General features: G+C 51.3%; 5 protein-coding genes across 5 annotated transcripts; 4 read left to right on the plus strand and 1 right to left on the minus strand.

Moving 5' to 3' along the window:
* Window positions 1-1,158: 1,158 nt before the first annotated feature.
* CONPUDRAFT_166773 (uncharacterized protein) lies at window positions 1,159-5,160 on the plus strand (the record flags this gene model as incomplete). Its single annotated transcript, XM_007772469.1, has 4 exons — window positions 1,159-2,706; window positions 2,770-4,753; window positions 4,802-5,088; window positions 5,142-5,160. 3 exons carry the CDS (start codon window positions 1,159-1,161, stop codon window positions 5,086-5,088), a joined length of 3,819 nt encoding a protein of 1,272 aa, XP_007770659.1. The 3' UTR covers window positions 5,142-5,160.
* A 358-nt stretch (window positions 5,161-5,518) lies between these two features.
* CONPUDRAFT_83304 (uncharacterized protein) lies at window positions 5,519-6,289 on the plus strand. The gene is made up of 2 exons (XM_007772470.1): window positions 5,519-6,191; window positions 6,252-6,289. Exon 1 carries the CDS (start codon window positions 5,761-5,763, stop codon window positions 6,004-6,006), a length of 246 nt encoding a protein of 81 aa, XP_007770660.1. The 5' UTR covers window positions 5,519-5,760; the 3' UTR covers window positions 6,007-6,191; window positions 6,252-6,289.
* A 2,587-nt stretch (window positions 6,290-8,876) lies between these two features.
* On the plus strand, window positions 8,877-9,331 carry CONPUDRAFT_155610 (uncharacterized protein; the record flags this gene model as incomplete). Its single annotated transcript, XM_007772471.1, has 2 exons — window positions 8,877-9,242; window positions 9,299-9,331. 2 exons carry the CDS (start codon window positions 8,877-8,879, stop codon window positions 9,329-9,331), a joined length of 399 nt encoding a protein of 132 aa, XP_007770661.1.
* A 1,307-nt stretch (window positions 9,332-10,638) lies between these two features.
* Window positions 10,639-12,277, plus strand: CONPUDRAFT_166775 (uncharacterized protein; the record flags this gene model as incomplete). The annotated part of the gene is made up of 2 exons (XM_007772472.1): window positions 10,639-10,763; window positions 10,831-12,277. A coding segment is annotated over exon 2 (1,443 nt), but the record flags the coding sequence as incomplete, so codon positions are not given.
* Window positions 12,278-15,354: 3,077 nt separating this feature from the next.
* Window positions 15,355-16,410, minus strand: CONPUDRAFT_83307 (uncharacterized protein). The gene is made up of 4 exons (XM_007772473.1): window positions 16,225-16,410; window positions 15,899-16,166; window positions 15,688-15,848; window positions 15,355-15,611 (listed from the first exon to the last, which is right to left on the minus strand). The coding sequence occupies exons 2-4, from the start codon at window positions 15,922-15,924 to the stop codon at window positions 15,526-15,528; spliced, it is 273 nt and encodes a 90-aa protein (XP_007770663.1). The 5' UTR covers window positions 15,925-16,166; window positions 16,225-16,410; the 3' UTR covers window positions 15,355-15,525.
* Between the last annotated feature and the right edge of the window lie 309 nt (window positions 16,411-16,719).

The raw sequence follows: 16,719 nt of genomic DNA on the forward strand, positions 1-16,719 counted from the left end.
CTGAAAGACTTGCCATCGCTACGGCTGGGCCCACGGGCGCTCCTACATTGATACGATGCAGAAGATCGATGACAGGTGATGACGCCGCAACCACCTGTCAGGTTGTACACAGCTGTGGAATCGAAGGTCAAATGAGACCCTCGTTGCAAGTTTAGCAATCTTTCACTTCCCTTCACATCGCTGCCTTGGCCGACCACGGTACCTCGTGTATGGCGTTCCGCTCACAGCATCCAGTGGTCTCGGGTCGTTGATACTTATCAGAGAAGGGCGCGCCTAGTTGAGTTGCCGTTTCTCAGCGCCTACTTTGCAGTGCATGGCACTGATTGGAACCTGCCTCCTGCATCCATATCGATAGGGTGAACTATCCTAGTCCACCCTCGTGCCCTGCAATGGAAAACGTGGCCATGGCGCCTTCCATCATTGCACACGTTCTGATCAGAATACAGCTAACGTCGCGCTCGCCTCGTGCCCCTGCTGTCTTCCTACTATACGGCGACGTCCTCTTTGTCTCCTCCCCTTCCCCTCAAACAATCCAACAACTCGTCCACCAAGTACCCAGCCCAAACTTACAAACATCCATCCACAAATAAACCACTTGTATTCCCCCTCAGACTCGAAGCATCCAGAATTGTCTTGTTCTTCGCCATTTTCTCCCTTACCCACCGGCTGCCAACGAACATCTCTAAAAGCTCGGGCGTTTATTTCTGCGGATAGACTCGCCCTTGGTAAAACGCCGAAACCTTCGAGACATCCCCCCGCTCCCTCCTCCCTCCTCCCTCCTCCCTCCTCCCTCCTCCCTTCTCCTCCTTTTCATAGGTGTTTACAGGTTACTCGCAAGACACTCAAGATAGCTCCAATTTTTTACAGGTTGACTTGCTCCGGGACGGTCACCGGAACCTCAAGACGTCTTGCTTCCCCTTCTTTTCCCTTTACAGCTGTTTACAGGTTACGCGCAAATCACTGCAGAAGGGCTTCGGCGTTTCTTTCACAGGTTACCCTCTCAGACTCTGACGTACATCGAAATTACCCATACGTCTCCTTCTCACCGTGCTTCGCTTCCCACCGATCTCTGATACTGGTCTCGCCAAGGTGAGTGTTACGAACCATTGTCCCAGTCCCAGTCGCACTTACGCTCGCACGAAGCAACACCTTGCAGTCATGGCCGACCCAATCCGCGTAAACGCTTGGGAAAAACTCAGCGACATTTGCGTTCACTCCGCTCCGTTCGACTCTCCTGAGCGTGAGCCATTCTCCCAGTGCCTTCCAGGTACTCGTGTTGATCTCCTTGACACCCTCCGCACCGCCATCGGAACCGAGAACAAGAAGATCATCTGGCTCTCCGGCGAATCCGGGTCCGGCAAGTCCGCTGTGGCTCACACACTAGCGCAGGAGCTCCACGCCAGCGGCGCGCTTGCGGCATCGTTTTTCTTTTCCCGTCGGCATGCTATTCGTAGCACCGACGACCAATTCATACACACCATATCCTACCAGCTCGGTCTCTGTCATCCATGTGCCAAAGATGTCATCATCAAGGCGCTTCTTGATGATCCGTCTCTTCTTAACCCGGAATCCTCGCGACACCGGCAGTTCACTCGACTTGTCCTCGAGCCTCTTAGAGAGCTTTCCATGATGTGGAAGGAACAGGATCTGACAGCAATCATGTTGTTTGATGCACTAGACGAGTGCGAGCCGGGAGACCGTAATCGACGCCTCGGTCAGTTGGTTGACTCCTTCGCCCAGGTGCTTGAAGATGAAAAAACAGCCAACTTTCACATCGTGGTAACCAGTCGCCCTTACTCCCATATTCGAGACGCTTTGGCGAAGCCCACCCTCGTTCTACCGCACGTCATGGAGAACTTTGACGCCAGAGACGATATTGAGCGCTTTCTCAATTCGTCTTTTGACGAGATCAGCCGTGCACACTATTTCTCCCTTCCGAAGCCTTGGCCATCGCTTGCTAATCTACAACTCCTGGCGGATAGGGTTTCCCGCCGATTCATTGTCGCCGCAACCATCGTCAGGTTCTTAGAACAAAAACGCCCATCCGACATGCAACGTTTTCTCGACGCTCTGTTGCAGACGCAGCAGCTAACTAGCAGCATAGAGGAGCTATACCGTTACGTCATCCACTCATCTGAGCACGCTTCGAAAGGGACGTCTCTCCTCGTGCACATCTTGACATTATACGAGCCTTTGCCCATACTCGATATCTCGCGCCTTGTTCAATACGACGCCCGTCCGGTACTTGTTCCGCTGGCTGCTATAGTCTACGTTCCACCTATCGACTCAGCTGAACCTGTCGCAACATATCACACATCGCTTCGTGACTTCCTCTGGGACGAGTCGCAGTCGCAAGAGTTTTATTTCAGTCCTGCCGCCGCTCATTTCTCCCTCGCTACCAATTGCTTAGAGCTCATGGATGGACCGCTCACTAAAGATATATGTGACCTTGGTGATGCTTCACGTCTACACACCGAGATTGAGGAATTTACAGCCAAGAGAGACAAGGCAATCTATCCTGCCCTGGCGTATGCTGCGAGGTTCTGGCTCCACCACCTTTGCGAGTCACCGCCCAATCCTGAGTTGCAAGACCTCCTTTCACGATTTGTCAAGGTACACATCCTCCATTGGATTGAAGTGGCGTCCTTGACGGGTGTTTTCGGCCACTGCGTTGCCCCTCTATTTCGAGCACTTTCACACATTAAAGTAGGTTGACAATTGGCCGATCCTCTGAGTTTTCTCCGTTGCTCAATAGACATCTTTTGATAGACATGGACATCAATGCCTGATCAAGATGACACTCTCGCTCTCTTGAATGACACATATCGGCTCATGAATGAATTCTTCGACTGCATCACCCAAAATGCCCTCCATGTCTATTGTAGCGCCTTACCACTGTGTCCAACGAAAACCAAACTCCGAGAAGTTTACGCACAGGCCCTTTGCTACGCATCAGCTACTGTGGTTGAAGGGCTCGATGAAGATTGGAGTCCTGTTGTTCGAGTAATCAACTTCGATGATGGTGCCGAGGTGCTCTGTACCTCTTTTGATGGTCGCCTTGCAGCTGTATTGGGAGGAAAGAAGATCGAGGTATGGGATATTATGGCCAATGTCGTGGTTACATCCCGCCCTCGTCGCTTCATTGGGGGTTACAGCATTCACGGTATCTTCAGCAAGGACTCCTCTTCCCTTCTGTTTTATAATCGTTGCGTCTATGAGCGCTGCTCCGACCACGACCCCGAAACACTTCACATCTGGGATCTTTCCACCGACACGATCGCTACAGTTGACGCCACAGGCGAGATTGATGTCGCAGCTGTCTCCTCGACTGGAGATCTGGTGTCCTGGATTAGTAGTGATACACTGACTATTGTGAAGAAGGACAAGCGCACTAACCAAATCATCACTGAGGAATATGAACTCGATGTCTTTGAACAATTACATCAACAGAAGTTATATTGGTGTTCACAGCTAAGGTTCTGCTCCCAGGATTCTTTCATCGTTGCTGTATGGAGGTATCACGGGCCCAATAAATATGTCACTGTGTGGGATTGCCATAGCGGGCATCTTGTTCGCGCCACCTCTCTCGAATCTGGCTCGGACCTGGTAGCAGTCACTTCCGACGTGCACAGCATAGCATTCTTCTTGAATGACAGTGAGGCACAACCTATGTTTATTCCAATTCCCACACAAGCAGATCTCGACCATGACTCCAACCCAGAGACTGCCTCCTGTGTTTTTTGGCGTGCGGAGGACTACTATGGCGCGTCATCCCATCATTACAGCGCCACGCACTTTGAACGTGGTATATTCAAATTTGATGGTGCATACTACTGGTATCCATGTAGGAACCCCGGCTATGGTGATGGTGAAGACGACGAAGGATGGAATACACTTGAGCGTTCGGCCGTAAAAGGGACCGCTGGATTCATCCCGTTTGCTGTATCACGGACATGTATTGAACTCATCGACCCCTGCCTATTGTCTCCTCTGGGTTCAGAAGATGACAAGGAAGATGTATCCCGGATGGCTGTGCCTGGCTGCGGCGACAACACATTTGCTATGGTTCAGACTGCACAACGCCAAGGGTGGCTTCACATTCGACGTACGCAGGGCAGGGAAACTCTAGCAAGCCTTCCAGATGAATATTGCGACACGGTTACTACACTTGGCGAAAGATTGATATTCTGCTCTCGGGATGGAACCCTCCTTGGTCTGGGCGATATAAGCACTCCCAGCCTAAGTGTCTACAACGCTAGTACCCATCATATCGAGCGAGTCTTAACCTTGGATTCCCTGGACTATGCCCCCGATGGGGCTTGCTTCTCGCCAAACTCATCTTATCTTGCTGTACTGAACTATGATCGGGGAGGAGTCACCGTATGGAGTATCCCAGCCGGCGAGGAAGTCTTTAGGATACGACTACCCTTGCATGACAGTATACGCATGAACAGGGTGAGAGGCGTGGACTTTGCGGGGGGTGACAGGTTACGCTTGCAAGACTGTCCTCAAAAAGAGTTGGATGGGATGATCCGGTGGAACAAATGTGAAATAAATCTTACACCCCCCAACGATAGCTGGAACTACTCGACTTCATGTCATAACAACCCCGACGTGACCTGGGATGACACGGACGTCATCACTGCTAACAACTCACAAGTCAACAAGTGTCTTATTCGCCTTGATCGCCTTGTTGACTACTTGGACAAGGGCTGCAACAAAGAACTTGAAGGATTTCTTCTCCTCGAGGAATGTAGGTTCTTATGCTCGTGCTTAAACTCGCCTTACTAATCCATCGCAGGTCAAGACCAACCTCTGCTACTCACGAAGAAATATCCTACGGGTACCATCCTAGACGTGTACACTTGGTCCTCGTTCAGGATTGATCCTGACGGCTGGTTATGGAATGATCCACATAGGCTGATTTGGATTCCGCGACAGTACAGGCCTACGGTCGGCAACCTACCGTATACTGATGAGTTCGAACATTTATACAAATCAAGAGCCGCGGTGCGCAAGTTCGGAGAGTCCGGGGTTCTCATTTTTTCACACGAGCGCGAGTTGCCTTTGATCCTCGAGTTTCGATAAGTACGTGACTACTTGGTTCTTGCCAAGCCGGTGCTGATTAGACGTGCACTCAGTGGCGAGTCGTTGCCATAGAGGCCCCGCATATCCCAACCCCTTCTCGAAGCGCTAGCAGAGTAATACGACTTTTTGACCCGTGTATGTGTATGTACCAACGAATCATATGATACAGTTAGGCTGTCTACCCAGACTGCGGATTACTTCGAATTGTCAATACGATAAAAGTCGAGCTCAAACCCAGGGACAGGATAAGACGAGAGTTAGCAGACCGCTCTTTCTTGGTGTTGCGCGAGTCACTGATTGTCCGGAAGCGAGGGCTACGTGAGATGAAACGATGCTCCGTTGCGTCCCCTTCCGACGACAGTCCAATTGGATCATTTTAGGCATGTACTTGAACCGTTGAGTTAGGCAGAAGGTGTGAACCGGTCTTGCTGGTCAATGAATCCCGAGCCTGAGTGCAGTCGACGAGTCCGTTCTCGAACATGTGAATATTGCAAAGTATTGCAAAGGAGGAGAAAGGAAGACATAACCAGACGGAAATGGAGATGGAAAGAGAAACAGAGAACTTGCTTTAAGATGTTATAGGGGCCGCGAACTCAAGGATAGTACGTGTGCGAGAGTAAAGAAGCAAGTACACGACTTGAATGAAGTCGCACCTTGACATCGTACACATTTATGCAACCCAGTGCCATTGACTTCGCGTTCCGCGCAAGCATATCCACAGGCCCGACGACGTGGTTATCCAGCGTCGTAACTTGCCCATCCCCTTATCTCCCTGCTCGCGCTCGTCATCACGGCGCCAAAGAAGGTGGTACGGACATGGTATGCCCAGCCCTCGCGGCGTACCGCTGCTCCCCGGAAGAGACTGTGCGGCGAAAGAATGGGTGCCAATGCCTAATCGACCTCATAGAGGGCTTGTAGCTGCCTTGGAACTAAGATCTGATCGGACGATGAACGCAATAGGGTCAACATGGGAAGAAAGTGTGACCTTCCGAGCTGATGACGAGTAGCTCAGATAGCTTGGTGGATGCCTTCTTTTTTTCGCTCGCGCACAGTCTCCGTTGGCTTCCCCGTTGGGAGCGTTCCACAGGTAGGGGGTTTACCCTGTTAGTGACTGCGTTGAATCACTCAAGACGGAAGAAAAGCAAGTTTGGAAAGACGCACCTTGATCCACATCGTTCCATAGCTATTCATCGGGTACAGGATGCCGCCCTCAAGCGTCTGACCTAAATGTCTGGGGCTACATCGACCGACGTCAATGCTCACAGTTTTCGCCTGAGGAGTACTTCGCTCGGGGCTGTGGTGCGGCTCAGATGTACGTGGGAGTGACCTTCGTACAGAAAGGTTAGGGTGGAGACGGCCAGGCTTCTGGGGAGTTCATCGAATAGTGTGTACATTGGTGCCCAGCGGCGTCATGAAACCACTTTAGGAGGAATGAGTGACGCAGAGAGGAAGTCAGTAAGACAGAGCGTAGTTAGAGACAAGGAGAGCTCACAGGTCCACAGTATGAAGACAAACCATCTAGACACGTCCCAGCCCTTGTGGTCCATTCAGCACTCTCTCCCTGCTATTGATTCGAAGGCGCTGAGGCCAAATGTACCAGTAGCTGGCTACGAGTAAGCGGAACGAGTGAGAGAAGGATAAGGGCCAAGGAGGTGCAAACGATAGGAGTAAGGACTTGTGTTTATATCAAGCACACGGCCATTTTAGGTGCAGGAAGGGAAAGACAAGAAGTCAAAAGAGAAAGCGTGCCATTCGGGGTGGGCGGACATCTCGTGGCAGCCCATGGCGGAGAGGACTTTGAACACGGCCAGCAAAAGAGTACGGCTTGCCGAGCACGGTAGGTTCTATGGAAATGGCGATGACAGCGTCCGTGGAAATGCTTTCGATCACTTACAAGTTGGTGTATGTCACTATCTGATCCTTCCATTGTACGATCGACGAGTACTGGGTCGAGTGAGCGATAGAAGGGAACAGAAGTCAACAGCGTCCTCTTCCAAAGTGTTTACGTTGTTGGCGCTCTAGCCGTGAGAATTCGGCATGCGGGCCGGATGCTTCCGGCTACTCCCGGTTGGCTGCTCACAAACGCGTCTGTCGACTGTGTGTCGTCCAAACACATTTCTCAAGATTTCTCCTCAATGCATGAACCCCTCCGGAACTATCGGTTTCGACCCATTTCCATTTCATTTCCCAGACGTAAACCCCTTCATCATCCACAACCATAGCCCGACGTCCTCAGGCTTATGTGCGCACGAACGTTGTGATCTTGGATCTCCCAGCACGCGTTACATCCCTTTGGCAAGGAAGCACTCCCCCGAGTCGCTGCTCAACAATTCTTTCAGAATCCACGATACAACGAAACTGTCACCCCTCCAGGCCTCCTATGACCTCCTGCTGCTTCAATCAGCTACTAGGCGTTTATCTTCAGCTGCTGGGTGCGAGAGGTTCGTGTTCGCAGCCGAGGCTCAATGTTCTACACTAACTCACATCGACTCGTCCATGCAGCTCTACAGCACAACTATAGCTATCAGGCTTTTTCAACCTCCATTTCTCTCATTCTTCGCTATCTTCTTGTCTACGTGCCTCGAGTGTTCGGAATTCTCTTGCTTCACCTCGCATGGGAAGGCAGCCACTCGTCATGCCATTGTCAAAGGTCTTCTCCCAAGACATCAAGTTGTGTGTGTGTTCGCTTTCATTACTGTTCGGCTTAACCTAGATTGAGAAACCCTGGTCTGTTATAGGTGACCGCACATGTGAACGTGTGTCAGCGTCGTCACTCAGTGTACTCTTTCCTTTAGCCTCCAGTCAAGATGTCGTCGAGCCCGCAAGTTGACGATTCACCCCTCGTATCATCGCTAGAACGCAGACATCAGTATTATCGTCTTTGAAGGGGAAGTATTTGGAGACGCCATGCGCGTGATCGAGTTTCAGTGGAAGGAATACTTGGTACTGGTGATGTAGAGATTACTAGGGCTACATGCTCAAGGTGCGTCAACATGTTCGTGCTTTGTACACTCATCGTTGATGCTTAAGAAAAAGTACGCCGTTTCCCACCACCCATACCGCACATACATCCTCGATGCCCTTCCAGGCCGTCAGCATCGGATTGACGCCGGTCGTATCATCCACCGCTGGGACTTTGAACGACAAGTTCGTCCCTTTAGCAACCTCCAAATGCCTTTAGCATAATGCTTGGATATCAGGCCATGAAAAGTCCTCCGATACGTCGATTGACTCACCCTGCGCGACTCCCTCGACGAGATTATGCGCGGGCATCCCTTGCCTCTTTGCTCACGTCGTCGGTCAAGGGGCGAAGATCTCGTAGGTCAAGATCATCACGCATAGGTACGTCTCTATGACTCCATTATGCACTACCCTCCTCCATATTGTCTTCCCTCTTCCCCTCCGTCATTACCCTACCTTCCGAAGGATGTTCCACTGAGAGCGAAGTCATGACATCACACCGGTAGGAACAGCTTCGAAACGTCAGATCCATAGTTTTACCTTGGAAATACGGAGAACGCATCTGCTTTCCTAGGCGGATGGGAGCCTCGTTGCGCTACGACGCTCCCAAAGTGCCGTCATGCATCGGTTTGAAGCTTGCCATTCGCGCTTGCGTTGTGGATCAGCAAGTCCGCGCATGTGGTACTCATCGGGCCCGGGGAAGGCGGCGCATCCGTTCCTCCCGTAAACAGTGAGTGTTGTTCGTCATCGGCGTTATAGTAGGTGCTGAAGGTTAACATGGCGATGGTATAGAGTGAGTATAAAAAGCGGCTCGCAGGCGAACGAGAATGGCGCCGTGCTCGCTGTCGCCGCTCAGCTCGCGGGGGAAGATAATGATCTTTCACCACGCCTGGACCGCGAGCGGGGCACTACTCATCATGTACCTGCATTCCACAGTTACCTCCGCGTACGTGAATCCCTGGCCCACGTTCCGCGCAGGCAGACGCAGCTGGAAGCACCACCATAAACCGGGCGACCGCGGGCCGGTCTCGGATTCCGATGCTGCTCTTTTCGCTTCCCGGCTCGGGAACTGTTCCCGCATTGGCTCTGATCCTAACACCGTACTTGCGAGGTTCATGATAGCGCCCTTGTTCCTAGAGCTATGGCACCATCGTGAAGACCATTACGCCTGCGCGCTGCTCTATTTTCTTACAGTATGCATGGCATCTTTCCCTCGTCGATATTCTTTAGAGGCTGAACCTCAACCTAGAAACTGGATGACGGATTGGTGCTAAACGTTTAAACGAGTGGGCTCCGATTAGACGGGCAGATGCATACATTATGGACAGGTTCAGCGCCCAGGTTAGGCGTGTTATGTACGTCTGGACTCTGGAGGAGTACTCGGTAACGCTGGACTAGGGAGGATCAGACCGAGCCTTGAGGAAGGCACGACGCGTAGTTTAGGGCCGGCATGGCCAGCGTAGTCGGTACATAGCGTGTTCGCGCGTGTCAGTAGTCACTAATCCCAGCTATACGAGTACTCTCGTCGTCGTCTTCTCCAGGAGTACCCACTCCAACGCCTGTGTCACGTCAGCTTACATTCTTGATTGGTGCCCATGACTCTAGTTGGTTCCATTGCTTACGTGTGTGCCGTCGCTTCAGGAAATTTGACGTCTATTTCTAAAACGTTCTTCACCACTGAGTGACGTATCATCCTGAAACGACTAGGTTGAAACGACTAGGCTCACGCCCATTCCTACAACGGACGACGGTGTCAGGCTCTGCGCACAAGGTCAGTGGACAGGTGATATCCTTGTTGCAGATTCAGCGCACATTCATTCACGTCGCTGCTGTGCTGACCGTTGCACCTCGTGTATGGGCTAATTGAACACAGCATCTACTGATCCCAGGTTTATTTGTGTTCGAGAAGGAAACGCCTGGTGCGGTCGCCGTTCTCGGCGCCTGCTAGGCAGTGCACGCGACTGGGGAGTGCACACTTGGTTGGAGCCCAGTTGCTGTAAGTTTGCGCCATCGATAAGGTGGATCGTCTGGGATCATATTCTGTCATGAACGACGTTCATGAAGTGCCCGGACCTGGCGCCTTCTTCTATCATCCCACACGTTCCAATGAAAGATTCCGGTGTTTGATATCGTAGCGCCCTACAGGAGGCACGCCCCTGCCTCGTGTTCTCGGTATCTGCTAGTATACGACGTCCGTGGTTCTCGTTTCCTCCCGTCTTTCCTCCCTGGAAGCCCGCTAGCTTGTCCACAGATACTCATCCCAAGCTTCAAAGCTCCCTTCGCAGATTAGCTACTCACATCCCACCTAAACCTCAAAACATCCAGACCCATCTCGTGCTGCTCCATTTCCCAGCTATTTTTAGCCGACGGCCACTCCAGCGCTTCTTTCTACAGATAGACTCGCCTTTGGACGAACGTCGAAAGCCCCTAGGGCATTCCTCCATTCTACTTCCCCATTTTCCACAGATATTTACAGGTTACCCGCAAGATACTCCAGAGAGCTCTAGCGTTTCTTTTACAGGTACATTTACTCTAGGACGGCTGTCAGGACCCTCAAGACGTCTCCTATCTCCTTCTTCTCCCTTTTACAGCTTTTTATAGGTTACGCGCAGGATAGTCCAGAAAAGCTTCAGCGTTTCTTTTTACAGGTTACCTTTTCCCACTCCTCCTCGCTTCCCACCGATATCAGTTGAACTCGTACCCGTTAAGCTTAGGTGAGATCTCCGAATGGTATTCTAATCTAACGCTATACTGACATAAGCACCGAATTGTTATTCGCAGACATGCCTGATCAGGTCCACCAAGACGCATGGAGAGAGCTCGGGAACCTGTGTGTTCATTCTGCTCAGTTCGACTCCCCCGAGCGTCAGCCGTTCTCCCAGTGCCTCCCAGGCACTCGCGGTGACCTGCTCGACACCCTCCGCACCACCATTAGGACCACGAACAAGAAGATCATTTGGCTGTCTGGCGAATCTGGGTCCGGCAAATCCGCCGTCGCGCACACGCTTGCTCAGGAGTTCCACAATAATGGCGCGCTCGCCGCTTCGTTTTTCTTCTCCCGCCGACATGCCATTCGTAGCACCGACGACCACTTCGTACCCACCATCTCCTACCAGCTCGGCCTACGACATCCGCGCGTCAAAGAGTATATCACCCAAGCGCTAGTTGACGACCCCTCTTTGCTCAAGCTAGAACGTTCTCGACAGGAGCAGTTTACTCGACTTGTTCTCGAGCCGCTGAGAGTGCTCAAGAAAATCTGGAAAGACGTGGGAAAGTCGATGATAATGCTCTTTGATGCACTCGACGAGTGCGAATCCGGAGAGCGTAACTATCGTATTGGTCAGCTAGTCGACTTCTTCATCAGCGCGCTGCAAGACGAAGGGACCGCTAATTTCCACGTGGTAGTAACCAGTCGCCCTTACTCTCATATAGAAGAAGTCTTGGACAAGTGCACCCTTGTCGTACCTCACGTCATAGATGATTTTGACGCCAGACACGATATCGAAGATTTCCTCAAAACCTCTTTCGACGAAATAAGTCGTGCTCCCTACTTTTCCCTTCCGACGCCATGGCCGTCATACACTGACCTCCAGCTCCTCGTCGATAGGGTTTCTCGCCGGTTCATTGTTGCCGCGACTGTTGTCAGGCTACTGAGGCAAAAGCGCCCATCTGACATGCGGCACTTCCTCGATGCGTTGTTGCAGACGCACAGGCTGACGAGTACTATTGATGAGCTTTATCGTCATGTCATCAACTCATCCCAGCCCGCTTCGGCGGGCACTTCTCTTCTCGTCTACATATTATCCTTGTCAGAGCCGTTATCTATCAAAGACCTTTCGTGCCTCGCTCAGTACGACGTCCGTCCGGTCCTTGATTCGATGGCCGCTATCGTATATGTGCCACCTGCAGGCTCAAATGAGCCCATCGGGACGTATCACACGTCGCTCCGCGATTTCCTCTGGGACGAAGCGCGATCGCAGGAGCTGTACGTCAATCCCGCTGTCGCTCATTGTGGCATTGCCCGCGCTTGCTTAGAGCTCATGGAGGGGTCACTGAAGAAAAATATCTGTGGTTTCAATGATCATTCGAGTCTACATACCGAGATTGTCGGCTTTGATGACAAACGAGACAGGGCCATCTGTCCTGCTCTGGCATATTCGACAAAGCATTGGCTTGATCACCTTTGCGACGCTGCGCCTGATCCCAGACTGCAGTCTCTTCTTTCATCGTTCGTCGAGGTTCACTTGCTTCACTGGATTGAAGTTGCTTCCCTAACTGGTTCCTTAAACCATTGTATTACATCTCTGTTTCGAGCAGTCTCGAGAATCAAAGTACGTCGGGAAATATCCTGACTTTCTTCTCATGCCAGTGCTAATATTGTTCTTACACATAGGCATGGCAGACAGTGCTTAATCGAGAGAACGTTGTCGCTCTACTATATGATACTCATCGACTAATGAACGAATTCTTCGACTGCATTAGCCAGGCGGCATTGCATGTCTATCACACTGCCATCTCGCTATGTCCGAAAAATGCAATCCTCCGGAAAATCTACGAACGCGATTGGCGCAGTGGAGTAATGATTGCTGGAGAAGGACTGGACGAAGATTGGAGCCCAACGATTCGAGTTATTGACTTCCGTAGCAAAGTGATCTGTACCTCTTTTGACGGTCTCCTTGCCGCCATCGAAAGAACGACCAGCATCGAGGTATGGGATATCATGGCTGGCACCATGGTTACCTCTCTACCTATCCCGAAGCATGATAGTCTCCACTGTCATTTTTCTCGGGATCGTTCTGTCCTTGTATACTCCATCATAACCTTAGATCAAACGTTGGATCACTGGTCTCGCAAAAAGAACAAGGCCACAGTGTATATCTGGACACCTGCCACCGATGCCATCACTTCGTTTGATATACCCGACATTTTGCACGATATGACTTTGTCCTCAGCCGGTGATCTTGTGGGTTTGAAGAGCTCTGACGGAGTTTCTGTTATGCAGAAGAAGCGCAATGATGCGAAATTCAATCTCGTTATCCGGATACCCGCTATAGACGACAATGACGCGTTATATGGTCCACTGCTTTTTTCACCCAAGAACTCCTATATCCTTGCGCGCTATGGTAAAAACACTATTCGTATATCTGATTGCCGCACTGGAGACCGCATCTGGTGGGCATATGAAGATTTCATTGGACAGGAAACTTATAACAGTTCGTTTACTTCCGACGAACAGTATATTGGATTCTTTTCTGAGTGTTCGTGTATACTATGTCCGCTTCTTGGATATAGCGGCAGTAACTCGCTCGGAAACCCGGAGTACATTGCCGCTGAACGCCTCCCTCAGTACAGCATCAAGTTTCTTCAAAATGACATCGTCAGCTTTGAAGATGTGTACTACTGCAATGACGGCAGAAGCTATGGGAAAAACTTCGCTCATTCTGCCACAACCGAGACATTGTCATTCATCACCCTTAACAAGTCGGACACTTGCATTGAAGTCATCGATCCTTCCCTACTATCTCATCGCGTTGACCGCAGTGCAATAAGGACGTATGCTGTGAAAGGCTGTGACGACAACACATTTGCTATGGTTCAGGGGCCTGTCAAAGGGCAGTCATACCAGATTCACGTTCGAACGCAAGATTGGAAACCCCCAGCAATACTGCCGTATAATCCTGTCCTCGACAATGACGCACCAATGGTAATCTGTTCTCCTGATGGAACACTTCTGGCTATTTATGACAAGACCAATCACATCCACGTATTAACCGTCTACCGTATCCATCCCTTTGAGCGTGTTTCCTCAACCAACGAGACATTCTTTCCTGGGAGCACAAGTTCGACCCAATTCTCTCCAACATCGTCTTATCTGGCTGTTTATGACGCCGAATCCAGAAACATTATTAAATGGAAGATTCCTAGTGGCGATTCTTGTCGGATACCCATCGATCGCAGTCAAGGAGTGTGGGAGAGTTTCATAAGCTTTGACGGGGATGACAAGCTGCGCTTAGCAACTGTTCCATCGTCGGATCGGGAGTCGGATTGGAAGTCGGATCGGGAGTCGGATTGGGAGTCGAACATCATAAAGCGGGAAATCACCGAAATAACCCTCACATCTCCATACTCTTGCAGGAGTTACTTGGTTTCGATTGACATCAGTCCCGGCATCAACCTCTCAGTACCCTTAAGCACACAGCGACCAATCATATCTCCAAGCCTGGACAAAGTTCTTATTTTTGACGAAGAGGCAGATATCGAGGAAGACGATGCGTTCAGCCTTCTCCGCCTCCAAGAATGTTGTCGAACATCAATTCCAAACCTGAGTTTGCCATCCGAATCATCTACGTCCGAGATGCATTGTGCTGAAGTCCTGTGGAGAGGCCCTTGGGGCACCATCTGTGACACGTACACCTGGTCTTCGTTTCGACTATATCCTGATGGTTGGCTATGGGACGGCGCACGTAGATTTACGTGGCTTCCCCATCAGTACAGGCCAACGTTCTGTGTTGATGACCCGTTTGACCACGCAGGGAGCGTCGTACGTAAATTTGGCAACGGCGTCCTCATTCTCTCAAACGAGCGCGAGTGGCCATTGATCCTGGAGTTGAGATAGGTACGTAACTTCATATCTCATCCTGGCCGGGGTTATTGATGCGTAACCTGTCCAGTCCTTCGACTCGGAATTGTTTTGCATGTAAATATCTATGAATGCGTATTATCGCGAGTTGTAGACCTACGGAGCACATGTGTTCTATGAGTTGTGGGTAGAATGACAAAGCCAGAGCTCCTTCAATACGCTTCGTTCAAACGACCAGGTAGGCTCCACTTGTTTTGTACGTACGCAGAGTCCGAAATTCATCCAGGAGGAAATGAGGACAAGCAACGGCCTCGTAGCTCGCCGCTCATTATGAAAAAGAGAGGAAAGTGCGGGGCTATCAGATGCTGGTGGCGTCCTGTATCCATCTTGCGGGAGGGTTATGCGCGTCTTGATCCCGATTTTGGGTCGGGCGGTGGAGGCAATGGTTTCCCAGTAATAAGGGGGCGTGGTCGCACGAGCCACTCTTAGAAGGCTCAGACGGCAAGTAGGGAGTCGTATAGACCGTTTGAGTGCTCGCCCTCGACTCCTTCATCGGGAGTGCCTGTAGGTCGAAGCGTGTGTGGTGTGGGTGAATGCACCTATACCCAAAACGAAGTCGAAGTTCAGGGAGAAGGAAACCACCCACTACGTGTGTTGCACGAGAACCTGGAAATATTTCCTATCACATCGCACGAGACGAGCGAAAAGATAGAGAAGACACCCACCGTCGCATCCCAATCTCCGCGATCCAGATCGCCGCCGAGCACCCTGCCCTGGAAAGCCTCCCCAGATAACCGACGCCCATTGGAGAACCATGATGTTTGTGTACGTCCACCTACTGTAAGACACACTATGCTCTTCACCAGGGCGCTTGTCATATACGTGCAGGGTCGTCTTTACTGCGGTAGAACTGGTCGAGTGTATGCAACCGCGTGAACTTCTAAGATTACTGAGTATGTTGGTGTCAAGTATCGATATACATCTTGGGAAGGAGCGGTAGAGTAGACGTAAGAGAGAGAAAAGGCAAGAAAGCGCGATGTCGGACCAGCAAAACTCACCGATACGCAGACCTCCGATCCAACCCCACCACGCACTTTGCCTGTGCCCACGAGTAGCCCTTGTGCTCCATCTAGCTTCCGGGCATTGGACCTGAGGAAGCCAGAGACTATACCTACTTTGGCTTTGGGAAGCGTATGCGAAGGAATCGCGCGTGTCGTCACTGGATTTTGTCAGGTATGCGCCGGTGTAAGCCAACGAGGCAAAACCCACTGGGGTGAGGTGACCTGCGTTCGCATTGAGATGGTTAGACTCCGTGGGGAAGAAGCGCTGATGTGGTAAAGCTGATAGAAAGAACACACTGCATCTGCCAGGAAGAACGCCTCGCAGAATGCGACGATTACACCACTTTGCGTAGATACATGCCTTTATTGATAGTGGTTTCTCTGTAGTTGGTGCAGACGGTGGTCTCTGGTGCGCTTTTGGATGGTGACGGAGGCGAAAGTTCGGCGGAGGTGCATGGTCCGATGTCTCCATCTATCTGGCTCAATGCACACTCGTTTACTACTCATTCAAGGCCTTGGTTGTCGAAAGCGTACCTTATTCTAGGCCTCCCTGGCGGATCTCTCAACCTTCTCCAGTGTGGCAGCGGCAAAATATCCGCGGTGCGTTGACCTGTGATCGACAATGTGCTGCTGCGGTATTCGCTTGGGAGCTGAGCGCTAAACGGCCGCGGATGCGCGTGTCTTTTTTGATGCATGACATGAAGTAGGTTTGTCGCAAGCTTGTCGTATACCGAAAGTCAGGGACAACCTTGTTGGTGAGCTGCCCCGTTGGCGCAACACAGCGATCTCTTGACGCTGCAATTTCCCGTCTGCTGGCGCTCCGGGCCGGTTAAGCGTCGCGTCTCCCACACAAGCATGGGGTTTGTCACCGACGACCATCTTCAGCAAGCCTGACTGCAACGAGGCCGAGTGACGACTCGTTTGATTCGAAGGCCCACAAGAGGACTCGGTGGCAGTCCGCCCAGGAATCAGGAATCTCTGAAGCCTTGAAGCTCAAGTCATTAGCACACTCCTCCATTGGATGCCGTC

This window comes from Coniophora puteana (assembly GCF_000271625.1).
Source record: "Coniophora puteana RWD-64-598 SS2 unplaced genomic scaffold CONPUscaffold_9, whole genome shotgun sequence".
In the NCBI taxonomy this organism is placed as follows: domain Eukaryota; kingdom Fungi; phylum Basidiomycota; class Agaricomycetes; order Boletales; family Coniophoraceae; genus Coniophora; species Coniophora puteana.